Below are 26,738 nucleotides of genomic sequence, written 5' to 3'. Positions count from 1 at the left end.
TGACTGAACGGTAACGTGTGCATGTGGGTCATGACCTGGGAATGTAGTATACGTAGGAAGGTTGACAGGCTCCTGGGGTACACGTACGTCGCCGTAGCAAAGTGTACGATCTATGGGGCAAGTGTTCAGTTGGGGGTTACCGGACTTCTACCACGATTCGATGCAAGTCCGGTGGAAGAAGTGTTTGTCGCCACAGACCTTCGTAACGACTGCTTCCATGTCAGCCTGGCAATCTGTATCGGATGTGTGTTCATCTGCTGGATCGTAGACAGGAGGCGCGTCCTCTAATGACTCCTGGCAGATAGCACACTTCTCATCAGAGGGTGATTGCCGAGCCTCGAGAGCGGTGGACAGTGTAAGTGTGTGTGGGTCGACCGTCATTGTTATGCGTTGGGACTGTGTGATGGGCTGCGCTGATCAAGAGAAGAAACATGATTCTGTTCACATGCCGCCGGGAAGGTCGTATTGTGAACGAAACATCATGAGTCGCAATCTGCCACATAGTATTCACCTACCGCTTCCTGTTATTTCACACGGTCTAGCTGGTCCTCAGTGGAGGTCATCTTGTTCGATCATCGAGCAATTCAGATTAGGTGACTATTGCAATGGTATGAATGTGACACACAGGAACTATAATTGCTTCAATACGTCAACTCAACGATGTATGCATGAACTAGGCGCAGGAAAAAGAAGGTATATAGTCCTTTCCCGGTGGACCACAGTGTAAAAGGAGATGACATGATGCAGTATGAGGCCGAGAATTGTATCGTTTGCTCAGGTTCTGTAGGATAAACAAAAAGAACTTGTTTGCTTCAAAGTTATTTGAAAATTGACTTGTTGAAAAAAAAGTGGTGTAAAGCTGGCGCTGCGGCCCAGAAGCGCGACAGCCCTAAGAGCTATCACGCTAGCGTGCTTCGTCATCAGCGCGTCTCTCGCAGGCGTCATCCGGCACCACCTGGGCAGCCCTCCTCATCGAACGCAATCTGGGTGCAACTCATGAACATGCTCCTTCCTATCTAGCTCTGGTACTGTCACAATCTCCTCTAGTTCGCTATCGCCGTGTTTGGCTGGCAACTCGTGAAAGGTCACACCTGTCAGCTCCGGAGCTGGATCTAGCGCGTCGTGAGCTCCCTTCTCTTCTACCAGCACTGTGCTTTGCTTCCGCATTCGCCTAGGTTTCCATAAGAAGAACCATGCGCACAGGACACAGAGTAAGATCGCTGCTACGCAGCCCACGACGATCCCAGCTATCGCACCACCAGAGATGCCTTGCCAGCGGGCTACCTCGAAATCACGGTCAGCAGCTGGGATAGTCACTATATCAGCTTCCCCATCATCCCATCTCGCCGCGCTGACGTTGAATATGCTATTCTCGAAGTCAACGCCGATGTAAGCTTCTTGTAGGAACGCCCTACCAATGGCGTACTGGCTCTCATTATCAGCTCTTCGAATCGGAAAATAGTTCGTCGCATTCGCAAAGATTGGATACCCTGCCTGCAGATCGAAAGCCGCATATGGGAGTTGGATCAAAGTAGTGTTGCCACCCGTGACGGCGTTGGTACCAATAGTGAACGTCAAGGTGGGATTGAGTCCCCGAAGTCGATCCCTGGCCGAATCCGTGAGGACGTATCTGCCCGACCCCTCATGATACTCCAGACCGAATACGGACTCAAAACGATCGCAGACAGACCTCGGAAGCCATATCTCTGGAATGGATGAATCGATCGGAGCAAGGATTCGCTCATTGTCGACTAGCGAAAGTGTTCCGTTCAATGAGTCGGTTACTATGATGTCCTGGAGACCGACTGTAAGTGCTCTGGATATGTCGGTGTTGATGTCAACTGTCAAGGGCTCTGATGCACGTGCAAGATCATAGCCTCCAAGAACGAGGCTGGCGGCTATCTTCGTCTTGCGATACGGGGCGCCAGCCTGATATCCATACGTCAGACTGGGTATATGACCATCGTCCTTGAGAGCTGAGATCAGAGATGGCGAGCTGATTGTCTCTGAGAAGTTTAGTGGCAGCGGCAACAGTCCCATCTGTCCGATCCAGAAGCCGGGCGAGGCATACGCGGTGACCGCCAGATGTTCCAACGTGAAGTTATACAGCGCAACACTATCAAATCCATGGAGGCCGTTCCCGGTGATCCCGTGGATCCTTCCCATTCCGAGTTCATAAAGACCGATGGCTTCCCAGGTCGACGACATGTTCGCTTGGAACCCAGGACTTGGACTTTGTTGGAACGGAGCTGCACCACGAGAGCTGCCACACGAAGCCGAATCACCTTGTAGCGCAACACATTCATCGGCGACAGGAAGCCAAATGTTCTGCGCCTGAGTTGCCGGCAGCACACTGAATGTTTGCGGCGGCGTTCCCGCTTGAACGAGGAAACTATCACTGTCAGCACAAGCCTCAATGTACTTTCACATTCTACCGGAGGCGTACGTCGACCAGCTTCCATCGTTACCACACCAGCTCCCTGATGCAGCAAGTGACAGTGCTTCCACCATATCTTCGGTTTCCTGGCAGAGAAAGATGATGCTGTTCTACAAATGGTGGCAACTAAAGATAAGGAACGAAATACGGGTCTCCGGATGCGTCGATGCGTCTATACTTGACCATAAACCAAGTTTTGTGGCTGGTCTCGCCCTTCTCCACAACCGGATATTTGACAAGATGGTTGGTGGGCTGTGTAAAGCGTCACACCATGTGTCCTGCGGAGGCAATCAAGTGTATCGTATTCTTCCGGATTTAGTCAATGGAGTGCATTCTGGCCAACCACAACTGTCGTGCCCAGACTACTGTTGGGGGCCAGTCGCGAGGCTGAAAATGTTGGATGGTCGCTTATCGGTGAGATCGCGGCATAGAAAGCATCGTATCTAGCCTGACCCATTCCAATATTCGCCTTCAACTTTCCCAAGATATTGCTGTTCTTTCGCATACATTCACAACCTCTACGACCTTGAATTCAGCAGCATGTGGTGGTCTATGGCTAACACGTACTTATGCAACCATATGAGAGTCGTTTTACTCGCCACTCTGCTCTTCTCAGGTAAACTTTTGGCTAAAGAGGCATTTCACAGGCTCATAGAATACAGGTTCTGCATTTTCGGCAAACATTGCTCGTTCTTCAACGCCAATATCAGAGTGTCCTCCGCTCGTTACCCGGATCAGCACCGTGACTACCACCAGTACTAAAATAAACACTTTCCCCTCCATCTCTACCACAACTGAAGCTGTAACCTATTTTGTCGTTGTCTATGTTACTCCGTTCAGCGACGGCTCAACATTGACCCGCACCTCGGATGTGGGAAGCCCAACTGATGCTTCTTTCGAGAAGAGGACAGCAAAGACCACGGCAGTATCCTTCACGTATGTTCTGTGAGGCTAGACTAAAAACATGCTTACCTTGTACAGGACAAGTAGTCATCTCAACAGCTCCATTGCTATGATGACGAGCCGAACAGAGCCACAGACAGCCTGCCCGACTACGACTCTAACCACAACGATCACCATAGGGGTAGAACAGCCGGTTTCTTTCACCCTTACTACTCTTACTACAACCTCGCTTATAACGGTTGCAACATTGCTCATCTCCGATTACAGCGACCCAGCCACCTTTCAACCTGTCCCTATAGAGCCGACGTAAGTAGCAGATGCCTGCCAGTACCGACGTTAGCTGATCAGAGCGATGTAGCTCTACCACAGCGACACTAAGCCTGCGACCTACATTCACGGAAGTCACGTCTTCGGCGGGCCAGTCAAGCAATACAGACGGTGTACCTGAAGGACCGACTATCCCAGCATTGCCTCAAGATACGCCTCCAGGTAGTCCAACAGCAACATCGGTCCGTCCAACGCAATCAGCACCAAGGACCTCTGTTCCACCTGCAGGTACACTACCTTCGCTATCTGTCGATCTTCCGGCTACAACTATCATCTCCAGTCCCGAAGAAACGCGGACTACGAATATACCAGGCATTGGCCCTATTGGGGTTGACCCGTCACGCACGGCTATCGCGATAAGCGGTGCTGCAAGCTTGATCACTCCTGGACAGCAGACCACTATCAACGGCGTTGCAATCTCATTCGATACCTCCGCTTCGTTCGTTGTTGTAGGCGGCACTACGACGTTCGAGCTCCCCCCATCAACTTCGTCAACTCGAACAGCACCTGCAGTAGTCGGCGGGACGACCGTTGACATTGATCAGATCGCTACACAACTTGACCCAGGTGAAGTGACTACCATCAATGACATTCCGATCTCCCGAGACTCTTCGGTTTCATTCGTGGTCATCGGAGCCACCCAAACAATTCCGCTTCAGGGAACTACCCAACTGCCGGGTCCATCTGTAGTGACTATAGACGGGACGACTGTCACTGTCAGCGAGCTTGCTTCGGAACTTGAGCCAGGTGAGGTGACTATCGTTGGCACTATGACTATCTCACGCGACTCTTCCGCTTTGGTTGCCGGTACCACAACGATAGCGATCAATGCAGCAGCAAGCAGCGTGGTCCTTGGGGGCACAACGATTGCTCCAGGTGCTCTTCCTTCTGGGTTCTCTTTCATTCCCGCAACTGATGGAGGAGGCTTATTGCTGCCGAACAGTCAAACCTTGATGCCGGGCGCCATGACGACTATCAATGGTATCGAGGTTTCACTCACTCCCGGTGAAACGCCTGTCGTTGTGGTTGAGGGATCGATGTCCGTCACCGCATCTGTTACCGCGGATGGCAACGATGGCAACTTTATCAACAGCGGTAGCGGCGGATTCGGGCAGCCGACAAGCACCACCACAGGTGCACTAGCGGATTTCACCGGTGGTGCGATTGCGAGCGGTCATGGTGTATGGGATGCGCTGTGCACACTGGCTATGACAAGCTTGTTTTTCGGTATCGTGCAACGTTTGTTCTGATGTTATACACTAGTTCTCAGTATGCATTTAGGCTAGAAATCTGGAAATCGCAAGATTCTCCTGATAAATCTCCAATCATGGCATGGGTTCTGCAGTTGGGTGATACGTATACGTGCCCGTGGAGGCTGTTGATGGTGATGACGTAATTACGGGGTCCAACTTCCCGTGTTCAGCTCGCAAGGTTTACCACATTGGTCCTGCCTCAGCCTCCCGCGAACGCAGTCGAATCCTTCGCACGCGCAATGCTTACCACTAAGATGACTTTGGCATCATTGAGAACTGGTATACACGAATGCACTCATGCGATGCCTCCACCAGGGCGTAAGCCGCTCTTCGACGATGGAGTACTTACTGGTGTCGCCCCTGCTTTGGATGGCCAGAATAGTGCACTCCATATCCTCTCCTTGACACCATGACCACGCAGCCTCACCTAGAAGATGAAGCCTCTATATCGGAGACCAACGCGCAGCATGCAATGCTTCAACAAGCACAAGCTGCTGCTTCTGCCGTCCAGACTGAAACCGCAGGATCAACGAGACATGACTCTCCCTTGCAAACGACCGACCTCGTCACTCCAGATGCGACCGACGAAGAAGTTCCGCCTCCCCCATATGGCGACATCTATGGCGAGATTCGGAACGAAAAAGACGGCCTAGGCACCAGCGCAAGCGTCACCGAAGACGGCCGTGTCAACATCCGCATCAACCAGCTCAACCGACGTTTATCCCAAGTCTTTACTCCAGCTTTACGCGAACACGTTCAGAGTGTTCAAAATAGCAGCCCGCCTCCCCCTGCATACATCCCACCTTCATTAGGAGGTAAAGAAGGAGTTCCACCCCCAGCCCTGAATGTGGTTATCCAGGTTGTTGGCTCGCGCGGAGACGTGCAACCTTTCGTTGCTCTCGGGAAAGTCTTGAAAGAGACCTATGGCCATCGTGTTCGTTTGGCAACTCATCCTACTTTCAAGAAGTTTGTAGAAGAGAACGGCTTGGAGTTTTTCAGCATCGGTGGCGACCCCTCCCAGCTGATGGCTTTCATGGTCAAGAATCCTGGATTGATGCCCGGTTTCCGCAGTCTAGCAAGTGGAGATGTCGGCCGTCGAAGAAGAGATGTCGCGGAATACATTCAAGGCTGCTGGCGATCGTGCTACGAAACGGGTGATGGGATGTCCGACGACCACGGTTCAGATCGCTCCGCAAACGACGCCGGTTCTTTCCCTTTCGTCGCGGATTGTATCATTGCCAACCCACCAAGCTTTGCGCATATTCATTGCGCAGAGAAGCTGGGAATACCCCTTCATATCATGTTCACCATGCCATATTCTCCTACCCAGGCCTTTCCCCACCCTCTGGCGAACATTCAATCTTCTAATGCTGATACTCAACTCACCAACTACATCAGCTACGCTATGATCGAAGCCCTCTCATGGCAAGGCTTAGGCGACATCATCAACCGGTTTCGCGCCAAGTGCCTCGGCCTAGAGCCCGTGAGTATGATCTGGGCCCCAGGAATGCTCCAGCGCCTCAAAGTTCCTCATACATACTGCTGGTCTCCAGCTCTTATTCCGAAACCAAAAGATTGGGGTTCTCATATATCCATCTCTGGTTTCTACTTCTTGAATCTGGCCTCTAATTACATTCCTACGCCTGAGCTACAGAAATTCCTTGATGATGGACCACCGCCGGTGTACATTGGATTCGGAAGTATCGTTTTGGACGATCCGAATGCCATGACCGAACTAATCTTCGAGGCCACGAAAATGATTGCAGGCGGAAGACGTGTACTGCTTTCCAAGGGCTGGGGAGGTATGGGGGCCGAGGAACTTCGTGTTCCTGAAAATGTCTTTATGCTGGGCAATGTGCCGCATGACTGGCTTTTCAAGCACGTCGAATGCGTCGTTCATCATGGTGGCGCGGGGACTACAGCGGCAGGCATCGCGGCAGGTAAGTTCTTCGCCTACAGAACTAACACCGACCGAAAGCTGACTTGTATCTCTAATCCAGGCCGACCTACGTTGGTGATTCCTTTCTTCGGCGACCAACCTTTCTGGGGAGCAATGATCGCTCGAGCTGGTGCCGGTCCCGATCCAATTCCCTACCGGCAACTTACATCGGACAAATTAGCAGATGCTATCAACTTTTGCTTAAAGCCCGAAAGTCTCGAACGTGCCAAAGATCTTGCAAGCAAGATCGCTACGGAGCGCGGCAGCGATATGGGCGCTCAATCATTCCACCAGTATCTCGACCCCGACCGACTTCGTTGCAACCTTGCACCATCTCGAGTAGCTGTATGGCGCATTAAACGCACTCAAATCAGACTTAGCGCTTTTGCCACCTGCACATTGGCCAATGCCGGTCTTTTGGATTTCCATGACCTCAAGCTCTTTAGGGCACAGGAGTATGAGACCGATGAAGGCCCTCTGGAGCCTATATCTGGATTCGGTATGGGGATACTTAGGACGTTGGGCAGCATGAGTATGGGCATAGCTGAAATGCCTTCAGAGACGGCGAAGGCAGTTCAAGCTCCTTTCGGACCTAGCAGACAGCAGTCTGACACTTCAGTACGGAACGCCGCAAAGAGGAGCGAGCCGTCGCTATTAGGAGAGAGCTCCACTTCATCAAGCTCACAACAACACCCCCATTCCAGTGCAATGGAGCGGAAACCGCTTGCCCGCTCTCAGACCACCCCCAACCTCCCCACTCCGGCATCTCGGACTCCCAGCGTAGCATCCAGCTCTAGCAAAGACAATGACATGCTGCGCCCCACTGGCCTACGAACAAGCAGAGGCTTCGGACGCATCGTAAAAGCCGGCGTCCAATCCCCCATGGAACTATCCGTCGGCATAACAAAAGGCTTCCACAACGCGCCCAAGCTCTGGAACGACACCACCGTGCGCCCCCAAGAAAAAGTCTCTGACCTAAAATCTGGCATGGTAGCTATAGGCCGCGAATTCGGTTTCGGCTGGTACGACGGCGTCACCGGCCTCTTTACACAGCCCTGGAAGGGTGCTCAGAAAGAAGGCGCTAGTGGTTTCTTCAAGGGCGTAGGAAAGGGGATTGGGGGGTTCATAGCTAAACCGGGGGCGGCGCTGTTTGGGATACCGAGTCATATGATGAAGGGGGTGCATAAGGAGGTGCAGAAGAGGTTTGGGAGTAGTGTGCAGACGTACATTGTTACGAGTAGGACGGCGCAGGGGTATCAGGAGTGGGTGCAAAGTGGGGAGGAGGAGAAGGAGGATGTTGTTGAGAGGTGGGGGTTGATTCAGAAGTATTTGAAGAAGAGAGATGGGCTTGACGAGATGATGAAGGATGTGCTTGATGCGCAGCGGAAGGGGAAGGCGGTTGATGAGTCTACTACGGATTCAGTCCGGTCTGCGGATGCTTCTATCCAAGATCTTGAAAGTGCCACACTCACCTCGGAGTACAATTCGCATACTACGGGTACCGAACCTGAAGTACCGCTCGGAGCGGCGGAGACCAGCGGGTCTATCCATCAGCCAGTACAAGATACGCCCCGCGCAGGCGCTGAAGCGGAATCCAGTGAGGAACTACTCCAGGCGATGGCTTCCAGCGAAGTCGAAGCGCAGCAACACTCAAGAGAAGCCCTGGAATACGAAAAGCAGCTGAAGCAAGCCATGGCGCAAAGTCTGAAGGAACAGCGTCAGATGAACGAAGACAATGGATGGGAAGATCTCGATAGGGGGCGGGCAGGAACATCAGAGCAAATGGCAGCTACAACGAGTGATGGATCGCCAGGCGCCCATCGACCCCCTTCATATGACTCTAGTCATCTTGCAGGTACCACACAAGGTGAGTTCCAGGCGCAGCACCGAGGGGAGAAGACAATGGAGGAAAAGACGGAAGAAGAGATTGTGATGGAGTATGTCAAGAAGCAAAGTCTTTTAGAGGCGCACCATCAGAGTAAAGGAAAAGGTCGAGCTTCAGCTAGTGAGGGTGAAGACGAGGAAGAGCTGCAGAAGGCGTTGAGCTTGAGTATGCAGGCGCATGAGTAATATCCGAATGAACGTAAACAGGCTGATTTCCATGTCGCATCTCTCATAAGATAAATACATATTGTTGATACATGGTTCTTCTCTTACATCCCATTCATGCCGTTCGTTCCTCATGCCTTGGAAGTCTCAGCCGCCATCATCCTACTCGGCGCCTTAACAACAGGCGCCTCGTCTCCGGGGCTACCACGGAACGTCCACGTCCCATCCGCCACCTGATCATCCGTAGCACTATCCAGCCTCTTGAGCTCTCTCCTCATATACCCCACAATCTGTGCCAGCTTCTCAAAGTCAACATCTTCCTTTGCGCCGAGCAGATTACGCCAGATAGCCGCCGCAAGCATAGCGTCGCCCTTCATCAGCCCCTCGTCGTACGACAGCAGCACCGCCCGCCACTGCGAAAACATATCCTTGAGATGCTTCTGACGTAGCGAATTGGCGTTGAACTTGTGCCATATGACCAGTCTGTCCTCGGCTGCGTAGAAGGCCTGGTTGGTGAGGTGCTGGATCCATACCGGTGCGTGTGACTGGGGGAACATGCGGAAGCGGACTTGTAGCATGTACATGTGGATGAAGGTGATTTGGGCCCAATTCGAAAAAGTTGGCTTGAGTCCGAGGGCTGTGCAAAATGTGTTAGCGAAGGGCCTGGGTATCCTCATTGTGAGTACTTACTGTCATACCACCATCCTTCGGCCTCGCCCAGGTGCACACCATTCTCGTCGACGGGTATCTCGCCCCGCTTTAGCAGCGCCTGGGGTATCTTGTATTCACCCGGCTTCGTGCATTCCTTGATGAGGTCCCGTGTTGCGCCGTATGCGACGTACGTCTCGGTCATGAGTGGTGCCTTTTCGCGCAGCTTCTGGGCGAGGCCAGTCACGCCCGACGCCACAGCGGGATGCGGCTTCTTGATCGCTTCAGGCCTGACATCTGCTGACAGCGTTTGCGAGGCATGGTAGGCGGTGGGTGAGGTGGTGGAGATTGTTCGACGTGCTTGGCGCAGAGACGCTCGATTCGTTCGCTACGAGAGTCAATTATCCGCTTTGGAGAAGGGATCGTGGCTGTGTACCTGGAGCAGCGAGGTAGAGGACCTCAATAGGGCCTTGGAGCAGGCTGTGCAGGTGTAGTTAGACGACATGGCTGGTCGTGTTGGTCGGGACGGGCGTGGGCTGCTAGAGAGTCAAAAAGTCCAGAAGTCGCGAGTCGCGCCCTCCATCGATGACGGCACGACCCCGGCGCCGCCAACACCACCAATGAGCATCACCACAAAGCGCCTCGTCATCGCGCAAGACACCTGCAACACCACGGCAGGCCTGATAGACGGAGATTTGACGGCGATCTCGCGAGTATTGCTTGTCGAAGCATCGAGGCTGAGCCACCGGTGCTGATACGCGGGTCTTTAGGCCCATAGGGCGTCCAGGACAATCAAACCCGGGTTTGAATACCAAGATGGAACTTCGGCTCTAACTCGTGACACCCTAGGGCTTGGTATGGCAGGTCCCGAGGAACAGGGGCGGCACCGAAGCGACATCGCCGTCGATACTTGACCCCGTGGGCAGCCTTATACAATGCCATTGTTTCCCATAACCACAATCATTCTCCTATTCTTATCATACAGTCGTCCATCGTCCGTCAGCTGATCATGGTATTAGCAATAGCTGCGAGCGGCAGCCGAACTAATCGCAGAGACAATCCCGTCTACATCGAAGTGCTCAATCCGCCACCGACCTACACAAGCGGGGACTGCGTACAAGGCCAGCTAATCGTGGTGCCCACATCACAACCTAAACGCATAAGCATAAGTCTAAAAGGCTTCTCTGCTGTTGAAGACGCCCACCAAAGAAGCGTGCATCTTGAGTTCTATGGACTTTCGCAATTCCTCTACATACACGAAATCGCAGCCGATGAATTCCACCTCCGCGCCAACAACGGGAGAGATCCTGCCAGAGTTGAGCTGCCTTTCTCCTTCACATTTGGAAACCATGCTACGATACCACCTCCCGCCGGTAAGAAATATCGCTGTACGAACTGCATGTGAGACATGTACTGACTTCGTACACCTACGTTTAGGTAGAGTATGGCTTCATCCAGGGGACCAATGGAACCACCCCCGATTCCAGCATTCTCCTGGATTCCCTTTACCTCCAACACTCAACGGTCCCACACCCACAAGTCCACGGGTCGTGTACCACCTAGAAGCGTACATGGAGTCCGATCTACCCGGCACACCACCAGTGCGGGTCCGACAAGAAATCACCTACATGCCACCAGCGCCCCCCTACGACCGCTCTCTCCTGCAACCCGACCTAAACTTCGGCACCAAACTACCCAAACACTGCAGCGCAGCGAAGCTGATTCGGACACGCAAACTCCTCCCCAACTACGGCGAAAACTCCAGCAAACTCGGCCGCTTCAAAGACAAACTTGCCGACAAAGAACTCCTCTTCGGCATTGAGTCCTTTGCAGAAATCCCTTACGCCCAATTCAACGTCTTCGCCACTCCCGGTAACATCCTGGTCATCGGATCTCCCCTCCCAGCCGTCGTAACAGTGCAACACACCAAACGCTCAGAGTCCCTTCCCTCTCCACCGGATCTCTTCATCCGGCGCCTAAAAGTGCAGTTAAACGCAAAGATCAACGTCTTCCTCCCCAACGAAGCGTTCTTCAAACACCCCAGCCGAGTAACAAACCACACCGACCGCCGCACCATCGTCCTCTGCGACCACAAGTATGAAACAGGCGACGGCGAACCCCTCTACGACGGCCTCAACCTGCTCGACGTAGCGAACATCGAACTCGCAAAAGACTACAATAATAACACCATCGCGCCAAGCTTCACTAGCTACGGCCTGAATCTAGAATACGAACTGCAAATCGAGATCACGGGAAGGTGTGCGGATAGAGAGTGGTCCGGCATCGCTTGCACACAACCCGTACAAGTAGTCACGGATTGGCAGGCTGCTCCAACCGAACCTCCTAATGTATTCGAAGCTGGGCCGGGACCGCTGGCATACCACGAATTGGATGCTGCGCCGAGGATGTATGAGATGGCTGTTCATACGGAGGAACCGCCGCCGTATCATGATGAGCCGCCGCCGTATAATAGGATGCTTGGTAGAACTGATGTGGGGGGTCCGGTGGGGGCTATTTGAGCGGATTAATGTATTTGTTTTGCGTGTTGTGGTTTTTCGTGAACTTGGAGCGGGCTACGGCATGTGAGGGGGAAGTTTCGTTGATGGAGCTGTGTAAGAAGATGGGGTGTTACGCCCAGATTTGTTTGGAGGATGGGAAAGAAGGATTTCAAGGAAAATTTGATGACTTCGCTGGGGTTGTTGCGTTGTAAGATGAGGACTTCGGTCTGGATTATAGGCCAACTGTACCGTCTTTTGTTATGAAGACGGTAGAGAACGATTGCAGAGCATGAGTATGGCGGACATGCCTTCGAAGCCGTGGTTCGATTAAGCTGTGGTCACATTAAACATCTGTACTAGACGCTTTGCGCAACCCGTGCCACATGCCCACCGACACTCCTCCTCACCATCCTACTTCTCCCCCCTCGCCTTATTCCTCTCTCTCCTGCGTTCCCGCTCCGCCTTCCTCGCCTGGTTAAAGCTAGGCGTAAGCCCCTCCTCATCAATCTTCGCCTTCACCAAACTCTTCTCATCCACCTCGTCCAACAGAAAGCGTCCCATATTGCCTTGCCTCCACTTCTGAATCATCCACAACGACGTCGCTTCTGTATCTATGACCCCGCCCTTGCCCAATCTACCAGTCTTCTTCGCGATCTCAGTAAGGAGCCCGATGATGTCATTAGTAGGCGACGCGTATTCGGAGTATAGCGACGGCGACTGGAGGTTCAGGTGGTAGAGCAGGTAATCTGCGAGCATAACGGGCGCAATGATGGTATCCTTGACGGAGCCACAGAGTGCTAGTTTCATCATGGCTTCTGCGTCGGGGACATACGGGATGAAGACACCGGGTGTATCGAGTAAATATACACCTCCTCCAACGCCCTGAAGCTTCTTCTTCGCCGCTGCCTCCGCTGCTTCCATGTCGTCTTCGCTCGGTATGATTTTCACGCCGCTGCTGCTTACTTTGCGCGTTACACCCGGTTGTGCGCCGGTGGCTGCGACTTTGCCTCGACCGATTCCTTGGGCGCGCAGGGCGTTGAGGAGCGTGGATTTACCCACGTTGGGCATGCCTACTACCATGACGCGGTGGCCGACTAGCTTCCACCTCTTTTGCGCATGTTCGCGCAGGATATCCAGGAGCTTGATCACGCTCTTCCTTCCACTAATCTCGCCCTCTGCTTCTTTCCCGTTCCGCACAAACATTGTCGTAGTAGGGTGATGCCATTTCGCAATGACATCTTCGTTCCGATTATCGCGCGAGCCACCGCCCAGATCCCTCTTCGTATAAACAATAACTCGCTCTTTCCCTTCCAGCGCATCTTCGAATAGAGGGTTGCGCGAGGTGAGTGGGACACGATAGTCGCGGCATTCGATTACTAGGTCGATGGAGGAGAGGAGGGATTTCATCTTCGCCAGGCCGGCTTTGTGGTGGCCCAGGAAGTAGGACCGGGGCAGCGATGGGATTTGCGGGAAGGCATGGCGGGGGATGAATGACATCGGTTACATTGGTGTTGTGGTGGAGGGGAAGATGTGGTGGAAGTGGAGGATGGAATTATTTTGGATGCGAGTCAGATGATAGCTGCGCCTTGGCGAACATGACTGGTGTGAATGTCGGCGTCTGGTCTCGCAATTGCCATGGCTCGCACACCTATGCATCGCACTTCTAAATCCATCTATCTGCATCTGTCCTATTACCACATGGATTTCAATAGCGTCGCACCTGCTACCAGTATCCCTTGCAGCTCCAGGTCAGCTCATTCATGTCGTAAAGAGAAGGATAGCAGGCCCGTACGATCAAGACCCGAAAGCGCCACCCTCCCAGTGAACTGAAAAGTACGCTCCCATGGAATCCTTACCGTCTGCAGGGTCAATCCGTTTCAGATCTCCTGCTTCCTGAATCCTTCGAGCTTACGATCGACTCTGTGACCATAGTGGCGTAGTCCCAGGTAGGAATATGCTGTCAGCATCGCTTCTCCGTTGACGGGTATTCCGCGGAATACCCGCGGTATGCTTGGCACCCACCTGCAGACATACCTCATGTGACCAACCATCTTCCTCCCCAGTCTAGAGAATATGGTTCTTGATTTCTTGCCACTGTTCTCTCATTGCGATTGTCTACCAGGATTTCAAGAAACGTCATGCCAGCTGCCGGCGAGCGAGAACGTTCCAATCGCAAAGGACAGTACTCCTGTAACTTCTGCCGGTCGCGCAAGATTCGCTGTGATCGACCACTGCCATGCACAAGTTGCAGGTCGCGAGGAAAGACGTGTCAATTCGATCCTACGCCAGCGGCACGCGAAGCTCAAGGCCCTCAGACACCAGTCTCGATCGGGGCTTCGCTCACACAGCAACAGCCACATGAGAGCATCCAGACACCTTTATCTTCAACCGGAAGACCTGGCATGTTGGCTGAGATGGTTGCACTCCATATTCGTGTGCAGGAGCTGGAAGAACGTATCGCACAAGAGACTACCTTTCCTCTGCAGGCCGGCAATGACGACAGCGAAGGCGTTCGAACGGCCTTCGATTCTGAGCCCGTTCGAGTCGAAATCGAGATGAACCAACCCTCCAATGTCCAAGAAACGAAAGACATGGTAGAACATCTCGAAGGCGTCTCCATGAGTCAGAGCTCTTTCGAACTGTCTACCACAAACCATGTTACCTTCAAGATCGGTCAGATCCGCACAATACCACCAAAACTGACTTACACAACGCAACTCGGTAGACTAACACCATGTATATGGCTCCCGCTAAAGGAAGAAGCCACCATACTCCTCGACATCTACATCACCGAGCTCAACTATATTCAACACGTAACGCACACCCCTTCTTTACCAGCCGTCCTGAACGAAACATACCGTCCAATCGAAAGCGGTGAGCCTGTTCATCCCAGCAAAGTCGTTTTACTGCTAAGTATCATCGCTCATACAACGCATGTATGGAGTATGCCGGACGGACTGAACAGAGAACGTCCCCTATTCTTGTCCTCGACCCAAGCCCGCTCTCAGACGTCCACTTGGATTAAGGCCACATATACTGTACTCGAGACATTGCAAGAGGGGCCCTCACTGGCTCTGGAGGCTATACAAGGCATCATAATCTTGTCATACGTCTTGTGCAACATAGAAGGTGTATCGCTACGATATCGCTCCTTAATATCAACTGGCTTGTTGCTATGTCGGGAAATGGGTCTTCACCGGATCGACCATGTATTCAATGCCGATGCAGCCCAGACACTCAAAGCAGAGGTTGGCCGCCGAGTGTGGTGGTACCTAACTGCAACGGATTGGTACGTCTCTCCTCGAGAATTCGGTACATGGAAGCTACAAAGCAGACTAACCACTTCACCCAGGCTCCTCGCAGCGCGATACGGCGGACCCAGCGGCGGCATCTACCAAACCAACCCTCTCCACTTCCACGTAAACAAACCCCTGAACATCAACGACATCGACCTCCTCGCCACCGGACCCCAACCCTCCCTCCCCCTCTCCCACCAAACAGACATGTCCTACTTCCTGCAGCGCATCCGGCTCGCAGAAATCTCCCGCACCCTCGTCGACCAAGTCACCTCCGACCCTTTCCAACGCTCCGCCCACCTCATGACCATGGACCACCAACTCGTACAACTAACGCACGAAACACCCGCGTTCTTCCTACTAGACTACTACGACAATATCTTTTCCTCTGAGAAGCCAAACCACGTCTTCATCCAAGCCTACTTCCTCAACACGCTCATCCACACTCAGCGCTGTAAATTGCATCTTACTACGCTGACACGTCCGTCTGCGTCGACGGGTACCTCAACGACGCCTTCGTCGCGCACTGCGTGTCTGTACTCCGCCCGGCAGCTTATATACCTCGAGACGAAACTACTGCAGTCGCGGCACCCGTTTGCGAGACGGCCCCAACGGCCTCCGGCGGGGCTGTATAGTATATTCATCGCTACCATCGCTTTGCTCATGGATGCTTGTGTCAATAGGTCGGGTGAAGTACATGCTGAGCTGCAAGAAGACCGCGATCTAGCGAAAGGGTTGCGTATGATTGCTGATGCGAGGGATGATTCACTGGCAGCGGCGAAGTTATATGAGTCGCTCATGCAGATTTTGGAGAAGTATCGGGATGCTGGGGATACGGGAGAGAAGTACGGAAGTAGTGTGGGTGGCCAGAGTGCGGTGGAGTCTTTGCAAGATTTGCCCCCGGATAGATTCGGGGAGCAACAGCATTCTTCTCATGTGAATGATGCGATACAGCTTGATTTGGTGGATTGGGATGACTTGTTCTCGAGTGTTTCTTCCTCGCCGTTCTTTTAGTCTGGAGTGGAATGTAGTGGAAGAATTCTGGTGGGAATAGCACCAATGTATTATGTACCCACTGAGATGAATCAGATGGAGTAAACGAAAAAGAGCCAGCGAGGTATTTCCCAAGTACTAGACCGTAAGCTACCAATGACTGAGGCGCAAAAAGAAGATGGAATCACATCAAACGATGCGAAATATGAACAGCGTATGGATATCATATAAGAAGAGAGCAAGAGCAGTTTCGTGGCCTTGGGCCCAACAATCATACTTCAACTAACGAAACGACACTAAACAATACAAACAGAATCATGCTTTGACAACATCATCAACCCAGCGCAGTCCTCCTCCTTTACTCCGACAAGTCAGAGACAACTCAGAGATCACGCAGCTGTTGGCGCTTTGAGTAGAAGGTGGTGTAGGGCGTGGGCGCAGATCTTCCGACGACAGTGACCGTGTCGCAGGGTGGCTCGGGGGCGACGGTGACCGTATCGCAAGGTGGCTCGGGGTCAACGAAGACGGTTGTGGTTGTGATGGAAACAGGTACGGGGGTGGTGGTGCAGGGTGGCTCAGGGTCGACGTAGACGGTTTTTATGGAGTAGGGTTCGGTGGTGCAAGGTGGCTCGGGGGCGGCGATTATGGTTGTGGTGACGGCTGCAGGAGGGAACTTATGAGTGACGGTGACCATGGCAGGAGCCGAGATGGTGGTGATAGTAACCACGGGTTGAGAGCCAATGACCGTGACGACGGACGGAGGAGCGACGGTGACGATAGCGGGAGGATAAACCGTGGAGGTGCTGAAGATCACAGAGACAGTAGAGTAAGGGAGTTCGACAGTCTTCGTCTCTGGAGTGGCGTCGATAAACTGCACTTGCTGCTTCGGGGTGCACTTCTTCATGTCTTCCTTGGGTTTTTGGATTCGGACTTCTGATCCCTTCGATCCCCGCTCCTCCCATTCAGCATCTGCGCACATCTCTGTGTTAGGATACCACGGGTGGGTTAATCTGACGGCCCTGTGGAATGAGCGGCGTTCTAGATCGGCTTCCTTCTGGCCGAGCGTAATGGTCTGCATTGGCTGAATTGGGTTGCCGCCGATGACCGTTGTAATCGCATGCCCAGCTGTTACTGTAACGACTGACATGCTGGTGATCGCTGCACCCTGGGTTACCGTGACATCTGGAGTATGTGTGACGGTGACGGTTTCGTTGGGATCAGGTACCGGGCCCTCGCATGAGACGGGGTTGTTCGGTCCAGAGCGGCACTCGAACTTCCACAGATTGTCATGAGCCTTGGCGTAGCATTCGTAGCAGATGACCGCCTGGGACCAAGGGTGCTTCATCCATACACCAATCCGAGGGCCCTTCCACTTGCTCCTGCGGCGTGGCTCCAGAGCATGGGCCTCGGGCTGAGGGTCGGAGCGACGCTCGCGCGGGTAGTGGCTGTCTTCGACATAGGCGGTTACGGTATGGGGCCGAGAGCTATGAAGCACGGTTCCGGTATGCATCGGGGTGATAGTCTCTATGGAGGTCGGCATGATAGTCACCATGGAGGTGGGGACGGTCCTCTTCGTAGAATACAAAGTCTTGGTGGAAGTCGTCAAGATAGTAGAGACGTAGTTGGTAAAGGAGCTGCCGGCGTGCATCCATGTCGTGAGATAGCCAACAACCCCAACCTCGGTGACCACGGTGGAAGTTGTGATCGGCTGCTGATAGACGGTAATGGTATTGTTTGGCTGCTGATAGACAGTAACGGTATTCTTCGCTTGCTCAATTACCGTAATGGTGGTTGTGGCCTGTTGTTCAATTACCGTAATGGTGGTTGAGGCCGGTTGTTCAATTACCGTAATGTAGGGAGTTGAGATCGGCTGCGGAGCTACGGTAACGATGGTGGGTGGTGTCACCACGACGGTAGTCGTAAAGTTCTCTGACTTCATGTCTCGACATCCAAACATTATGGAGAGAAACTGTTCGTCTGGTGACAAGCACTGATCGATGGCCCCGGGGAGTTCTTCGGCAATTGATGGGTAGCCTGAGCAGCCGTGATGCTTGTATGTGGCGACCCAGCACTCTTGCTGTCCGAGGTTGATCTGGTTGAGCCACTCCTGGTGCTTGTTTGTGGAAGGCCTCATGCTGTTGGCGCCGCTGACAATGTCGTGACACTTGTTAACCTTGAGGTCCTCGTTGCCGCCGATAGTTGGTCCATTGCAGTCGTCGCTGGTGAAGAGGTACGTGCGTATTTCGCTCTTGATCTTGGCCTGGGCGAGGGGAGATAGGAGTGCGAGGACTGCACTCGCGACGACGAGGGTGGAGCGAGGCATGGTCGGGGAGCTCTGCTTTGCGTCAATGAAGGTTCATACTGTGTCGGAAAGAAGAGGAAAGAGGAAGGTGAGAAGACATACCGGCAGTGGTATTCAACCGCAGCTCAGTTCGACGATGACGGCTCAGATCGGTAAGAAGGATCGACTATGTGCGTCAGCACTTGTTGATGAAGAGCAAGACGAGGCGAGCTACTCAACCAAAAGGCAGGATAGGATTTCGACTGAGGTTGCAGTTCAAAGGTATGATGTGACCCTGTGGTGTGTCAGTATACATGCCCTGAGCAGCATCGGATGGAAGAGGAAGTCGAAGGGGTTCGAGTGCTGGCATGGTGCAGACCAAGGGTCAGGACGAGAAATAATAGAGACACGTACCAACTGAGTAGAGAAGTGGTGCAAGAGAAGCAACTGTCCAATGGTACTGTTGCCGTTGAGTGGTTGGGTGAAGAAGAAACGGAGAGACGGGAGAGGAAGTGGGATTATAAGGGTCCCGGAGACGCGCTAAAGCCAGATCTCGGACATCATCACCGAGATATGCTTGAAGAAGGCAGCTTCCGTGGGTTGGGGAAAGAAGATGGTCCATCTCGTGTGGTTGCTGCGCTTTGCGTGGCGGAATGACGAAGTTGAGGCGTCTGCGGACGGTTGAACTGGGCAGGAAGTTAGCAAGGAAGGCAGTCGCGCCAAACGCTATAGCAAGACAGGCCAGAATGCTGCACTGATGAGGGAAGAACCTCTGTCAAATACGGCAGCGACAAGTCCATGGTGTCATCCCATCCCAGAAGTCTTCTTCGGTCCCTAGGGATAAGCAATTGAGCGGTATCGATTGTTTTGGAGGTGCCTCGATGAGATGAGATCGCGGCGGAGGAAGGCATGAAAACGGTGAGAGTGGCTGTTGGGAAAGTGCGGTTTCGACAGCGATCACAAGGAAGGAGCGAACCAGGTACGCTCGACAGGAACCCTACATGAAGTAAGTCTAGTGAACTCAGATGAAAGATGAGTATAGTGTAAAAGCGTACCTGAACCTGGAGCGGGGACCTTGTCGAAATCCATCGATCGAAGTGAAGCCACATGCAAAGCCCAAAGATGAAGCACTCCTCACAAACCGATAGCAATACTTCCCATTCTTTGTCTAACCACCAACCATACCAACCCAACCCACACCCGCGTATCCAACGCCCAAACGCCTCACGCCTCCCTCAAACCCTCTCTCACCACTCCCCCCACTCATCATCCTTCTTCGCCCCTCCACCACCCATCCCCCCACCAGCACCCCCCTTCTTCATAGCACTCGTCCCAATCCCACTCGGCTTCTTCCCAGCCATGCCCCCAGCCGCCCTAGCATCCCCCGCACTCCCAAACTCATCCCAAAAGTCCTGTTTATCCTTCGCCGGCCCCGCTGGCGCCGCACCAAAGCTCTCCCAAAAGTCTTTACGTTCAGGTTCGCGCTGACCCGACAACGGGGCCCGAGAAGAGGAAGAAGAAGAAGGATGTGCAGAGTCGCCTCCTTCGACGAAGCGCGAGAATTGCGTGTTTGCGTTTGCGACGCCGGATTGGAGGGTTTGGCCGAGGGTGCCGGCTGTGGTGCGGGCTTGGGTTGCGAGGTCTGCTTCTGCGAGCTGTAGCATGATGTGTTAGTCGTTGTTGTGGGTTATAGGGTTCTTGGGAGGATGGAAGATGTACCTTTGCCATACCAGGCTTCACCCAGCCTTCATACCCCGTTTTGCCTACTTTACTCACGCTTGCGCCTAGCCAGCCAAAGCCCTTGGTAAGCGCCGCAACAGGGTCTTTCTGGAAGTCGTCCAGCGCAGGAGGCGCACCGGGCTCATCGTCCTTCTTCCACGCATCTGGCTCGCTGCCGAAGCCGCCGTATTTTCCGCCCTGGTTCGGCGCAACGCCGTCGGGTCTGTTGGCGTTCTCCTGGCCCATCTTAGCGAAGTAGGCTTCGTTCTTCACTTTCTGGCTAGACATGGCGTTGGTGCCGAGGGCGGGGGAACCCGAGCGCTGGAAACCTGCGTCGTTGCTTCGTGTCTTTCCGAGGGGTGTCTGGCTTCGGCTTCCGGCTGCGCTGGCGCGTCCGCTCAAGGGCGCGCCCATACCGGCTGTAGATACATTGTCCTTTTTGGGTAACCGCTTGGGTAGATTTGCCTTGTCGAACTCCCTGTCCTCGACCTTACAGCTGAGTCTCTCCTTCCACTCGTCGCCCGCTTCCGAGTCGTATCGCTCTGATATGGATGAGGCCTCGAATGTGCGTCCGTCTTTCGTATTCGATGGATGTGTGTTGAAGAAGTCTTGGAAGGGCTTGTTGCCGCCGGCAGCCATGCGCACGAGTTCCGAGCCCTTGAAGGCGTCCATGGTGATACTGCGGATGAAGGAGATGTGCACACCCAGACCGCGGTGCACACCCGAGCAGGAGAGGCACATGAAAATACCGAGCTTGGGCGAGGCCTAGGACAGTTCATCTTAGTAGGTGTAGGCGGTGATCGCGTGCGCAGGTGGAGGAAGGGCGGTTGCATACCCATTGCGGACTCGGCGCATTGCAGTCGACGCACTTGTTGTTGTCGTTCGTCTTTTGTATCTCAAGTAACTGCGTACGGAATCGATCAGCCTCTGTCATATGCGCATGCTCGACTCATCACCTGTGCTGCCTTCACGCCGCAATTGACCCCTAACGCCCCCCTCCTTCAGCTGTGGAAGGCGCAACGTACCTTACTCCGCGTCTCCGGATCCACCTCCCACATTTTGCTCATGATGGGCAACCGAGAAACTGTGCGATTGCAGTGGAATAGAAGGTGAGGTCTGGTCCCAGGTTTGGGGAACGTGGACGGGGTCGGTGTTGCGGTCGAGATTCAGGGTACGTGGGCCTAAGAACGCGTGGCGCGTGTGCAGTTGAGCCTCACAGGGATCTGCGTGATTTGGGTATCCACGCAGTCAAGTGCACCAAATCTGATGCTGTCGCTTTTGTCGCGACATCATTTCTATACTTTTTCATCTGCCTCAGCGGACATATCATGGATATGTTGAAAATAGTGGCACCGTAAAATCGTGGAATAGGCTACTTCGGTAGTATTCTTGTGATGCATGCTGAGCAGCATGTACGCAGAAAGAGAATCAGCAGTCTGTATTGAAAAAGCAAAAACAAAGCTATCCTCGCAGTAGTGAGGGGCGCAACAAGCCTGCATTCAACTACACTTATTAACCTCAACCAACTCCGCGTTGCTGAATACATACGTCCTCGCATGCTACCTAATATCCTACTCCCATATACAAAGAAAGCGATACATCCTTTCTCTCCCCAAAACCCCACATCCCTTACTCAACCTTCCAATCCACCGATCCCTCAATCCATCATCGCCATCACATCAACTCACATCCCTCTTGGCGGCCCCCTCCCCGCAAGATGCTAATCTCATCCTCGATATCCTGCCTCGTCAACGGGCGACCTCCGCTAGGTTGAGGATGCGAGGCTGGCGGCGCATCGTCATCATTGTCGTCATCGTTATCAGACTCTTCCGCCTCGTTTTCCTCGTCATACTCATCTTCCTCCTCCTCACTGTCATACTGATCTTCCGGGTTGAAATGAGGCATACTAGGTAACTTGAACATGCGCTCCTGAGCCATCATTGTTCTCATCTTTTCCTCGATTTCTTGTAGGGTCAGGTGGCTAGCGCTGGGTAGGGGTTTCAGGGCTGGTGGCGGATCGTCGTTGTCGTCGTTGTTGTTGTGCGAGTCGTCTTCATTTTGCTCGGCATCGCTATCGTTCGACCCTTCTTCTCCATCTTCATCATTATCTTCTTCCTCATGTTCCTCATCCCCGCCCTCCGGTCTATAACCAGGCATACCAGGCAAATTCAAGATCAGTCCCTGACCCATCATGATCCTCATCTCATTCTCCATATCCTGCATGGTAAGCGGGCGGCCGGGGCCAAATTCAGTGTTCGAGCCTTCTTCTCCATCATCTCCATCCCCCTCATTATCGTCGTCTGTTGGCTGCATACCAGGCATACCCGGCATTCGTCCCTGAGCCGCAAGAATGCCCATTTCCTCCATGATATCTTGCATATTCAGTGGTCGGCCACCCGCACTGGGATTAGGAGTCTCGTCGTCATCCTCTTCATCTTCCCACTCGTCCCCATTGCTGTCTTCCCCGTCCCCATTGTCATCATCCCCATCATCATCACCATCTACCTCTTCCTCATCATCATCTCCCCCTTCCTCTTCCTCATCACTATCCCATACATCGCCATTCAACTCATCCCCCCTATACGAGCTCCCAAACCGTGCCACCCACGGGTTCTCCCTTTCACCCTCAAAGTCCTCCAGAAGATGCACCCAGACATAGTCTTCTTCAATCTTGCTCGAAGCACCAACGCGCGTTTTAGTGTACCAACGTTCAGAGTCGCCCATGGTATCATGTTCCGATACAATCTTTACCCCTACCTGCGCAAACGCAGACTGGAGGGCAGCGATGCGGGTCTGGCACGGGAAAGTGCCTAGTTGCGGGTGCCAGCCAAAGAACGTAATGGTTCCGAGATGAGGGAGGAGAGTTTTTATAGCAGAGCCCAGGGTGAGCAAGACATCGAAGCAGGTTTCCGTCACGTCGTGATAACCCGTCTTGGTTGAGATGTGCAGGTTTTTGAGATGCGTGGGCAGGTTCCCGAGGTTTCGTTGTAGCGACTCGGCGAGGGATTCCTTGGTAACAGAACGGCAATGGAGTTTTCGTAGAAGACGGGCGTGTGCATCTGGAATGTCTCCACGTTCTCCAAGCCGCGCAGTTGTTCAAGCGCGCCTGGGTTCATCACTAGACGGTCGTCGTCGATGGCCATGTTATTGAGCGACGCACAGTGGTTTCCGATGGCTTCGAAGAGCGTTTGTACGTCTCTGTTGTTCTTCTTGACCGAACCCCCGCCGCAGCCGGGCTTGTAGTCGATTACTCTGAGGTTTTTGAGGCTTTTCAGCAAGCGGGCGAGATCGAGCATGTCGGTGGCAGTGTGAGAGATTTCCAAATGCTCCAGATTCGATCCTTCTTTTTCTAGTCGTGCCCAAACGAGGTTGATGGCTTCCAACTCGGCGTCCTCGTGTAGGGGGGATTGCAGTAGACAGTCAATGAGCAGCGTTTTCATCTTCGGCAGCAGAAAAAGCGGAAGGAGGTTTACAACGGTCGCTCCGCCATCGAGTATCACCTTTTGTAGGTTTGTGCCAATTTTACCGATCAGCGATTGCTTGAACCACATGCCTTCATATTCCCACTGCTTCGTGGAGATGCAAAGCTCCTTGACGTTCGGCGTAAACTACATGAACGTACTGAGATACAGGTCGCTTTCTGTACGAAGACGCATCCAGTTATTCACCTCCACCAGTTTCCCAGTGAGGAAGGTAGCATGTCGTGGCCACGTTGCAGGGAAGGGAAATCCCACTTTCTCCTTGATTTGATCGAACTCGGCTTCCGTGATCCAACGGGGGAACTCGAAGGCACCTTCATCATGGATGGGACTGTTCCACTTGATGTGTTGAACGCACCGCTGGAGATTGGGATTCGATGCAAGCGCTCGGATGAACGGCGACGTTTCCTGATAGTAAAGCTTATAACGGGAGTATATGATATCGTTGGCAATCGCATGCAGCTTTTTGTTCGTGTAACTGATGCTCCAAAGATCCTTGCGGTCATCGCGGAGCAACTCGACGATCTCGGCGAGGACTTCTGTTGGAAGTTTATCCATCCTGAGGTTTGAGAGGGCAATGGTGAGAAGTAATGGGTTGATGAGATTGACTTTGAGTTGAACGTGTAAGATGCGACAGGTCGTGCTGGGTGTCTCCTTTGTTAGCGCCTTGGCGGGACGCAATAAGGCCAGGGTTGATGATTCGGATCGCCGTTGACAAATGAACAGCAGGAACGAAAATCCTAAAACACAAATTGACAAGTAATTTCTAAATTCAAGTATCGAGTGGTGATGCAGCTACTCGCATTCACGTACGCGTAGCAGTCCCATCTCTTCCAACAAAACTAATCTACCAGCAAATCCCTGTTGCGACTCCGCCATCCCCATACACCATGACGGTGTGACCCATTAGGTGTGGCAAGGTGTGTCCCTTTTCTGCCGAGTGCCGTGAGGCCTTTCTGATGTTGTTCTTCTCCCACACCCCCTAAATAAGTATATACATTGCCGCATAACAGAGATCCAGCGAAGAAGGAGAAATAGTGTACACAGATGCTGGCGCCCATTAATGATGTGATCGAACCGGACAGGAGTGTCTCGAGTAGATGTGTGGCGTGGAGCCCCCAAAGACAGTAATGAAACAAACTAGACGGCCGTGCGTCGGTGCTATGGATTACGCCTGGTTATTTTGGATATGATGTTGTAGGTTCGTCAGTCGTAGCGCGGTGGTGACATCCAACTTTTTTGATGGTAGGTGTGCTCTGTGAATGTACGGAGTTTTTCCGGGTCGTGATGTAGTCGCACCCATTATCGAGTCCGCAGATGGTGGTTCAAGCTCTTCCCCTAGTTGACGTTCGGATCCGGGTTTCGCACGTTCAATTGTCGTCCGTAGTCTCGGCTGTCGTCGATACTTCCAAGACTTTCCCGGCTGGCGTTCGCGCCATGGAAGGTCAAAACAGCGGTTGGGTTGAGTCGCGAGTCGACTAGGATGGGTTGACTTAATCGGCGGCTCGACGGTGTAACGGGCGTGATCGATTCCTCGTCGTGGCGGCTTCGTTGCGAACCGAAGTTTGTAACAAGCTGGGTCGGTGACTTTTCGCTACGTCCTCCTAGCAGGCCGGCTCTGCTCATGGTGCTCACATTGCGCGAGATCCCAGCGGAACCACCGTCATGTCCGCCGTTTTGCTCGTCTTGCTGCCTCTTCCTCCGCCAGAGGACGAACAGTACACCACCTACGATGGCTAGCAGAGCGATGACACCGCCAGCAACACCACCGGCGATGGCTCCGACGTTGGGGCCGCTGTCATGACTGGTTTCCTCGGAGGCAGCCGCGGTCGGAGTGAAGACGACTGTTCTGGTAACGACACGACCACTTTCGGTCAAGACGGTTGGCGTTGTGACAGGTGCCATGGCTGAGGTCGGTTCATCGTCGGCTTCGGATTGAGTCGCAGATGGCTTTTCGGTCTGCTTGATGCGTTAGCTATGTGCTACAGACAGGATTGAGAGCAAATACAGTAGAAGAAGAAGTAGAAGACGGTGCCGTAGTGACCAGAGAGATGACAGTCTCCGGGTCAGGCGTCACAGTGACTGGTGGCGGAGCCGGAGCAGACTACCACGAAGTCAAACACCGGTCGCACGATAGAGTACGCATAGAAATCAAGAAAGCCAAGAGAGATGAAAGACAAGAAAGACGCGCGCGAGAGAGGAGGGGGAATACTAACAGTCGGGGCTTCTGTAGGTTTGTCTTTGGTCTTCGAAGGCTCGGCGGAGGACGTGGGTTGCGAGCCTCCGATGGTGCCGGATACCTTGCCGTCCATTTGGATATACATGAACAGGTTGTTGTCCTTGTCGCCGCACTTTTCGGCCGGGAAGCCAGGGCAGTCCTTCTGGCAGTCGCTGATATCGGCCGTCTCCCCGGGAGCGTAGTTGGAGCACCAGCAGTCGGTGTATTTTAGAACGGCAAAGGCATAGGTACCTTCCTCCTTGCAGTGGTTGGTGCAGTTGCCGTTGGACTGGTATGGCCATGTGTCTGAAGACGTTAGTTGTGGATCGTGGAGATAGGATTGACATGTCACTTACAGACATCATCATCGCTACCCGTGTTTAGACTGGAGCAATATGATTGCGTAAAGCCCTGTGCATTTGCGCGCTGGATGGACGATAGCAGAACGAAAAAGGCGAGGAAGCCCAGCAGCGTCGAGGCGAATCTATGCTCCATGGTGATGGATGTGTGAGGTTGTGGGTGGAGAGATCGAGGTCGCTTGTATAGGCGCGGTCTTTGTGCGAAGGTCTTGACAATGCTGTTTGTCCCTCGGTAGTGAATGGGCGCTTGGGGCGATGGGGACTTGGAACAGCGATTGAACGCCTCCGACGTCGTGAACGGGCGATGAAGCTGGTGATGGAGGTTGGGAGGGCCTCGAG

The 26,738-nt window shown here is 53.3% G+C and overlaps 10 protein-coding genes across 10 annotated transcripts; 3 read left to right on the top strand and 7 right to left on the bottom strand.

Annotated features, from left to right (window-relative positions):
• Positions 1–5,329: 5,329 nt before the first annotated feature.
• On the top strand, positions 5,330–8,929 carry J4E90_006856 (uncharacterized protein; the record flags this gene model as incomplete). Its single annotated transcript, XM_051436398.1, has 1 exon — positions 5,330–8,929. The coding sequence occupies one exon, from the start codon at positions 5,330–5,332 to the stop codon at positions 8,927–8,929; it is 3,600 nt and encodes a 1,199-aa protein (XP_051290192.1).
• A 110-nt stretch (positions 8,930–9,039) lies between these two features.
• Positions 9,040–10,061, bottom strand: J4E90_006855 (uncharacterized protein; the record flags this gene model as incomplete). Its single annotated transcript, XM_051436397.1, has 3 exons — positions 9,040–9,545; positions 9,599–9,944; positions 9,993–10,061. 3 exons carry the CDS (start codon positions 10,059–10,061, stop codon positions 9,040–9,042), a joined length of 921 nt encoding a protein of 306 aa, XP_051290191.1.
• Positions 10,062–11,127: 1,066 nt separating this feature from the next.
• On the top strand, positions 11,128–12,075 carry J4E90_006854 (uncharacterized protein; the record flags this gene model as incomplete). Its single annotated transcript, XM_051436396.1, has 1 exon — positions 11,128–12,075. The coding sequence occupies one exon, from the start codon at positions 11,128–11,130 to the stop codon at positions 12,073–12,075; it is 948 nt and encodes a 315-aa protein (XP_051290190.1).
• A 390-nt stretch (positions 12,076–12,465) lies between these two features.
• Positions 12,466–13,551, bottom strand: J4E90_006853 (uncharacterized protein; the record flags this gene model as incomplete). Its single annotated transcript, XM_051436395.1, has 1 exon — positions 12,466–13,551. The coding sequence occupies one exon, from the start codon at positions 13,549–13,551 to the stop codon at positions 12,466–12,468; it is 1,086 nt and encodes a 361-aa protein (XP_051290189.1).
• A 905-nt stretch (positions 13,552–14,456) lies between these two features.
• On the top strand, positions 14,457–16,364 carry J4E90_006852 (uncharacterized protein; the record flags this gene model as incomplete). The annotated part of the gene is made up of 1 exon (XM_051436394.1): positions 14,457–16,364. The coding sequence occupies one exon, from the start codon at positions 14,457–14,459 to the stop codon at positions 16,362–16,364; it is 1,908 nt and encodes a 635-aa protein (XP_051290188.1).
• Positions 16,365–16,725: 361 nt separating this feature from the next.
• On the bottom strand, positions 16,726–18,666 carry J4E90_006851 (uncharacterized protein; the record flags this gene model as incomplete). The annotated part of the gene is made up of 1 exon (XM_051436393.1): positions 16,726–18,666. The coding sequence occupies one exon, from the start codon at positions 18,664–18,666 to the stop codon at positions 16,726–16,728; it is 1,941 nt and encodes a 646-aa protein (XP_051290187.1).
• Positions 18,667–19,871: 1,205 nt separating this feature from the next.
• Positions 19,872–21,410, bottom strand: J4E90_006850 (uncharacterized protein; the record flags this gene model as incomplete). The annotated part of the gene is made up of 4 exons (XM_051436392.1): positions 19,872–20,279; positions 20,344–21,108; positions 21,179–21,247; positions 21,369–21,410. The coding sequence occupies 4 exons, from the start codon at positions 21,408–21,410 to the stop codon at positions 19,872–19,874; spliced, it is 1,284 nt and encodes a 427-aa protein (XP_051290186.1).
• Positions 21,411–22,017: 607 nt separating this feature from the next.
• On the bottom strand, positions 22,018–23,000 carry J4E90_006849 (uncharacterized protein; the record flags this gene model as incomplete). The annotated part of the gene is made up of 2 exons (XM_051436391.1): positions 22,018–22,921; positions 22,993–23,000. The coding sequence occupies 2 exons, from the start codon at positions 22,998–23,000 to the stop codon at positions 22,018–22,020; spliced, it is 912 nt and encodes a 303-aa protein (XP_051290185.1).
• A 255-nt stretch (positions 23,001–23,255) lies between these two features.
• Positions 23,256–24,380, bottom strand: J4E90_006848 (uncharacterized protein; the record flags this gene model as incomplete). Its single annotated transcript, XM_051436390.1, has 2 exons — positions 23,256–23,951; positions 24,078–24,380. The coding sequence occupies 2 exons, from the start codon at positions 24,378–24,380 to the stop codon at positions 23,256–23,258; spliced, it is 999 nt and encodes a 332-aa protein (XP_051290184.1).
• Positions 24,381–25,160: 780 nt separating this feature from the next.
• J4E90_006847 (uncharacterized protein) lies at positions 25,161–26,535 on the bottom strand (the record flags this gene model as incomplete). The annotated part of the gene is made up of 3 exons (XM_051436389.1): positions 25,161–25,781; positions 26,039–26,346; positions 26,397–26,535. 3 exons carry the CDS (start codon positions 26,533–26,535, stop codon positions 25,161–25,163), a joined length of 1,068 nt encoding a protein of 355 aa, XP_051290183.1.
• Positions 26,536–26,738: the final 203 nt, after the last annotated feature.

This window comes from Alternaria incomplexa, assembly GCF_024043165.1.
Source record: "Alternaria incomplexa strain BMP 0042 chromosome Unknown scaffold_9, whole genome shotgun sequence".
NCBI classification, from domain to species: domain Eukaryota; kingdom Fungi; phylum Ascomycota; class Dothideomycetes; order Pleosporales; family Pleosporaceae; genus Alternaria; species Alternaria incomplexa.
Note: the sequence above shows the minus strand (reverse complement) of the source record. Positions and strands in the feature narration are given on the sequence as shown.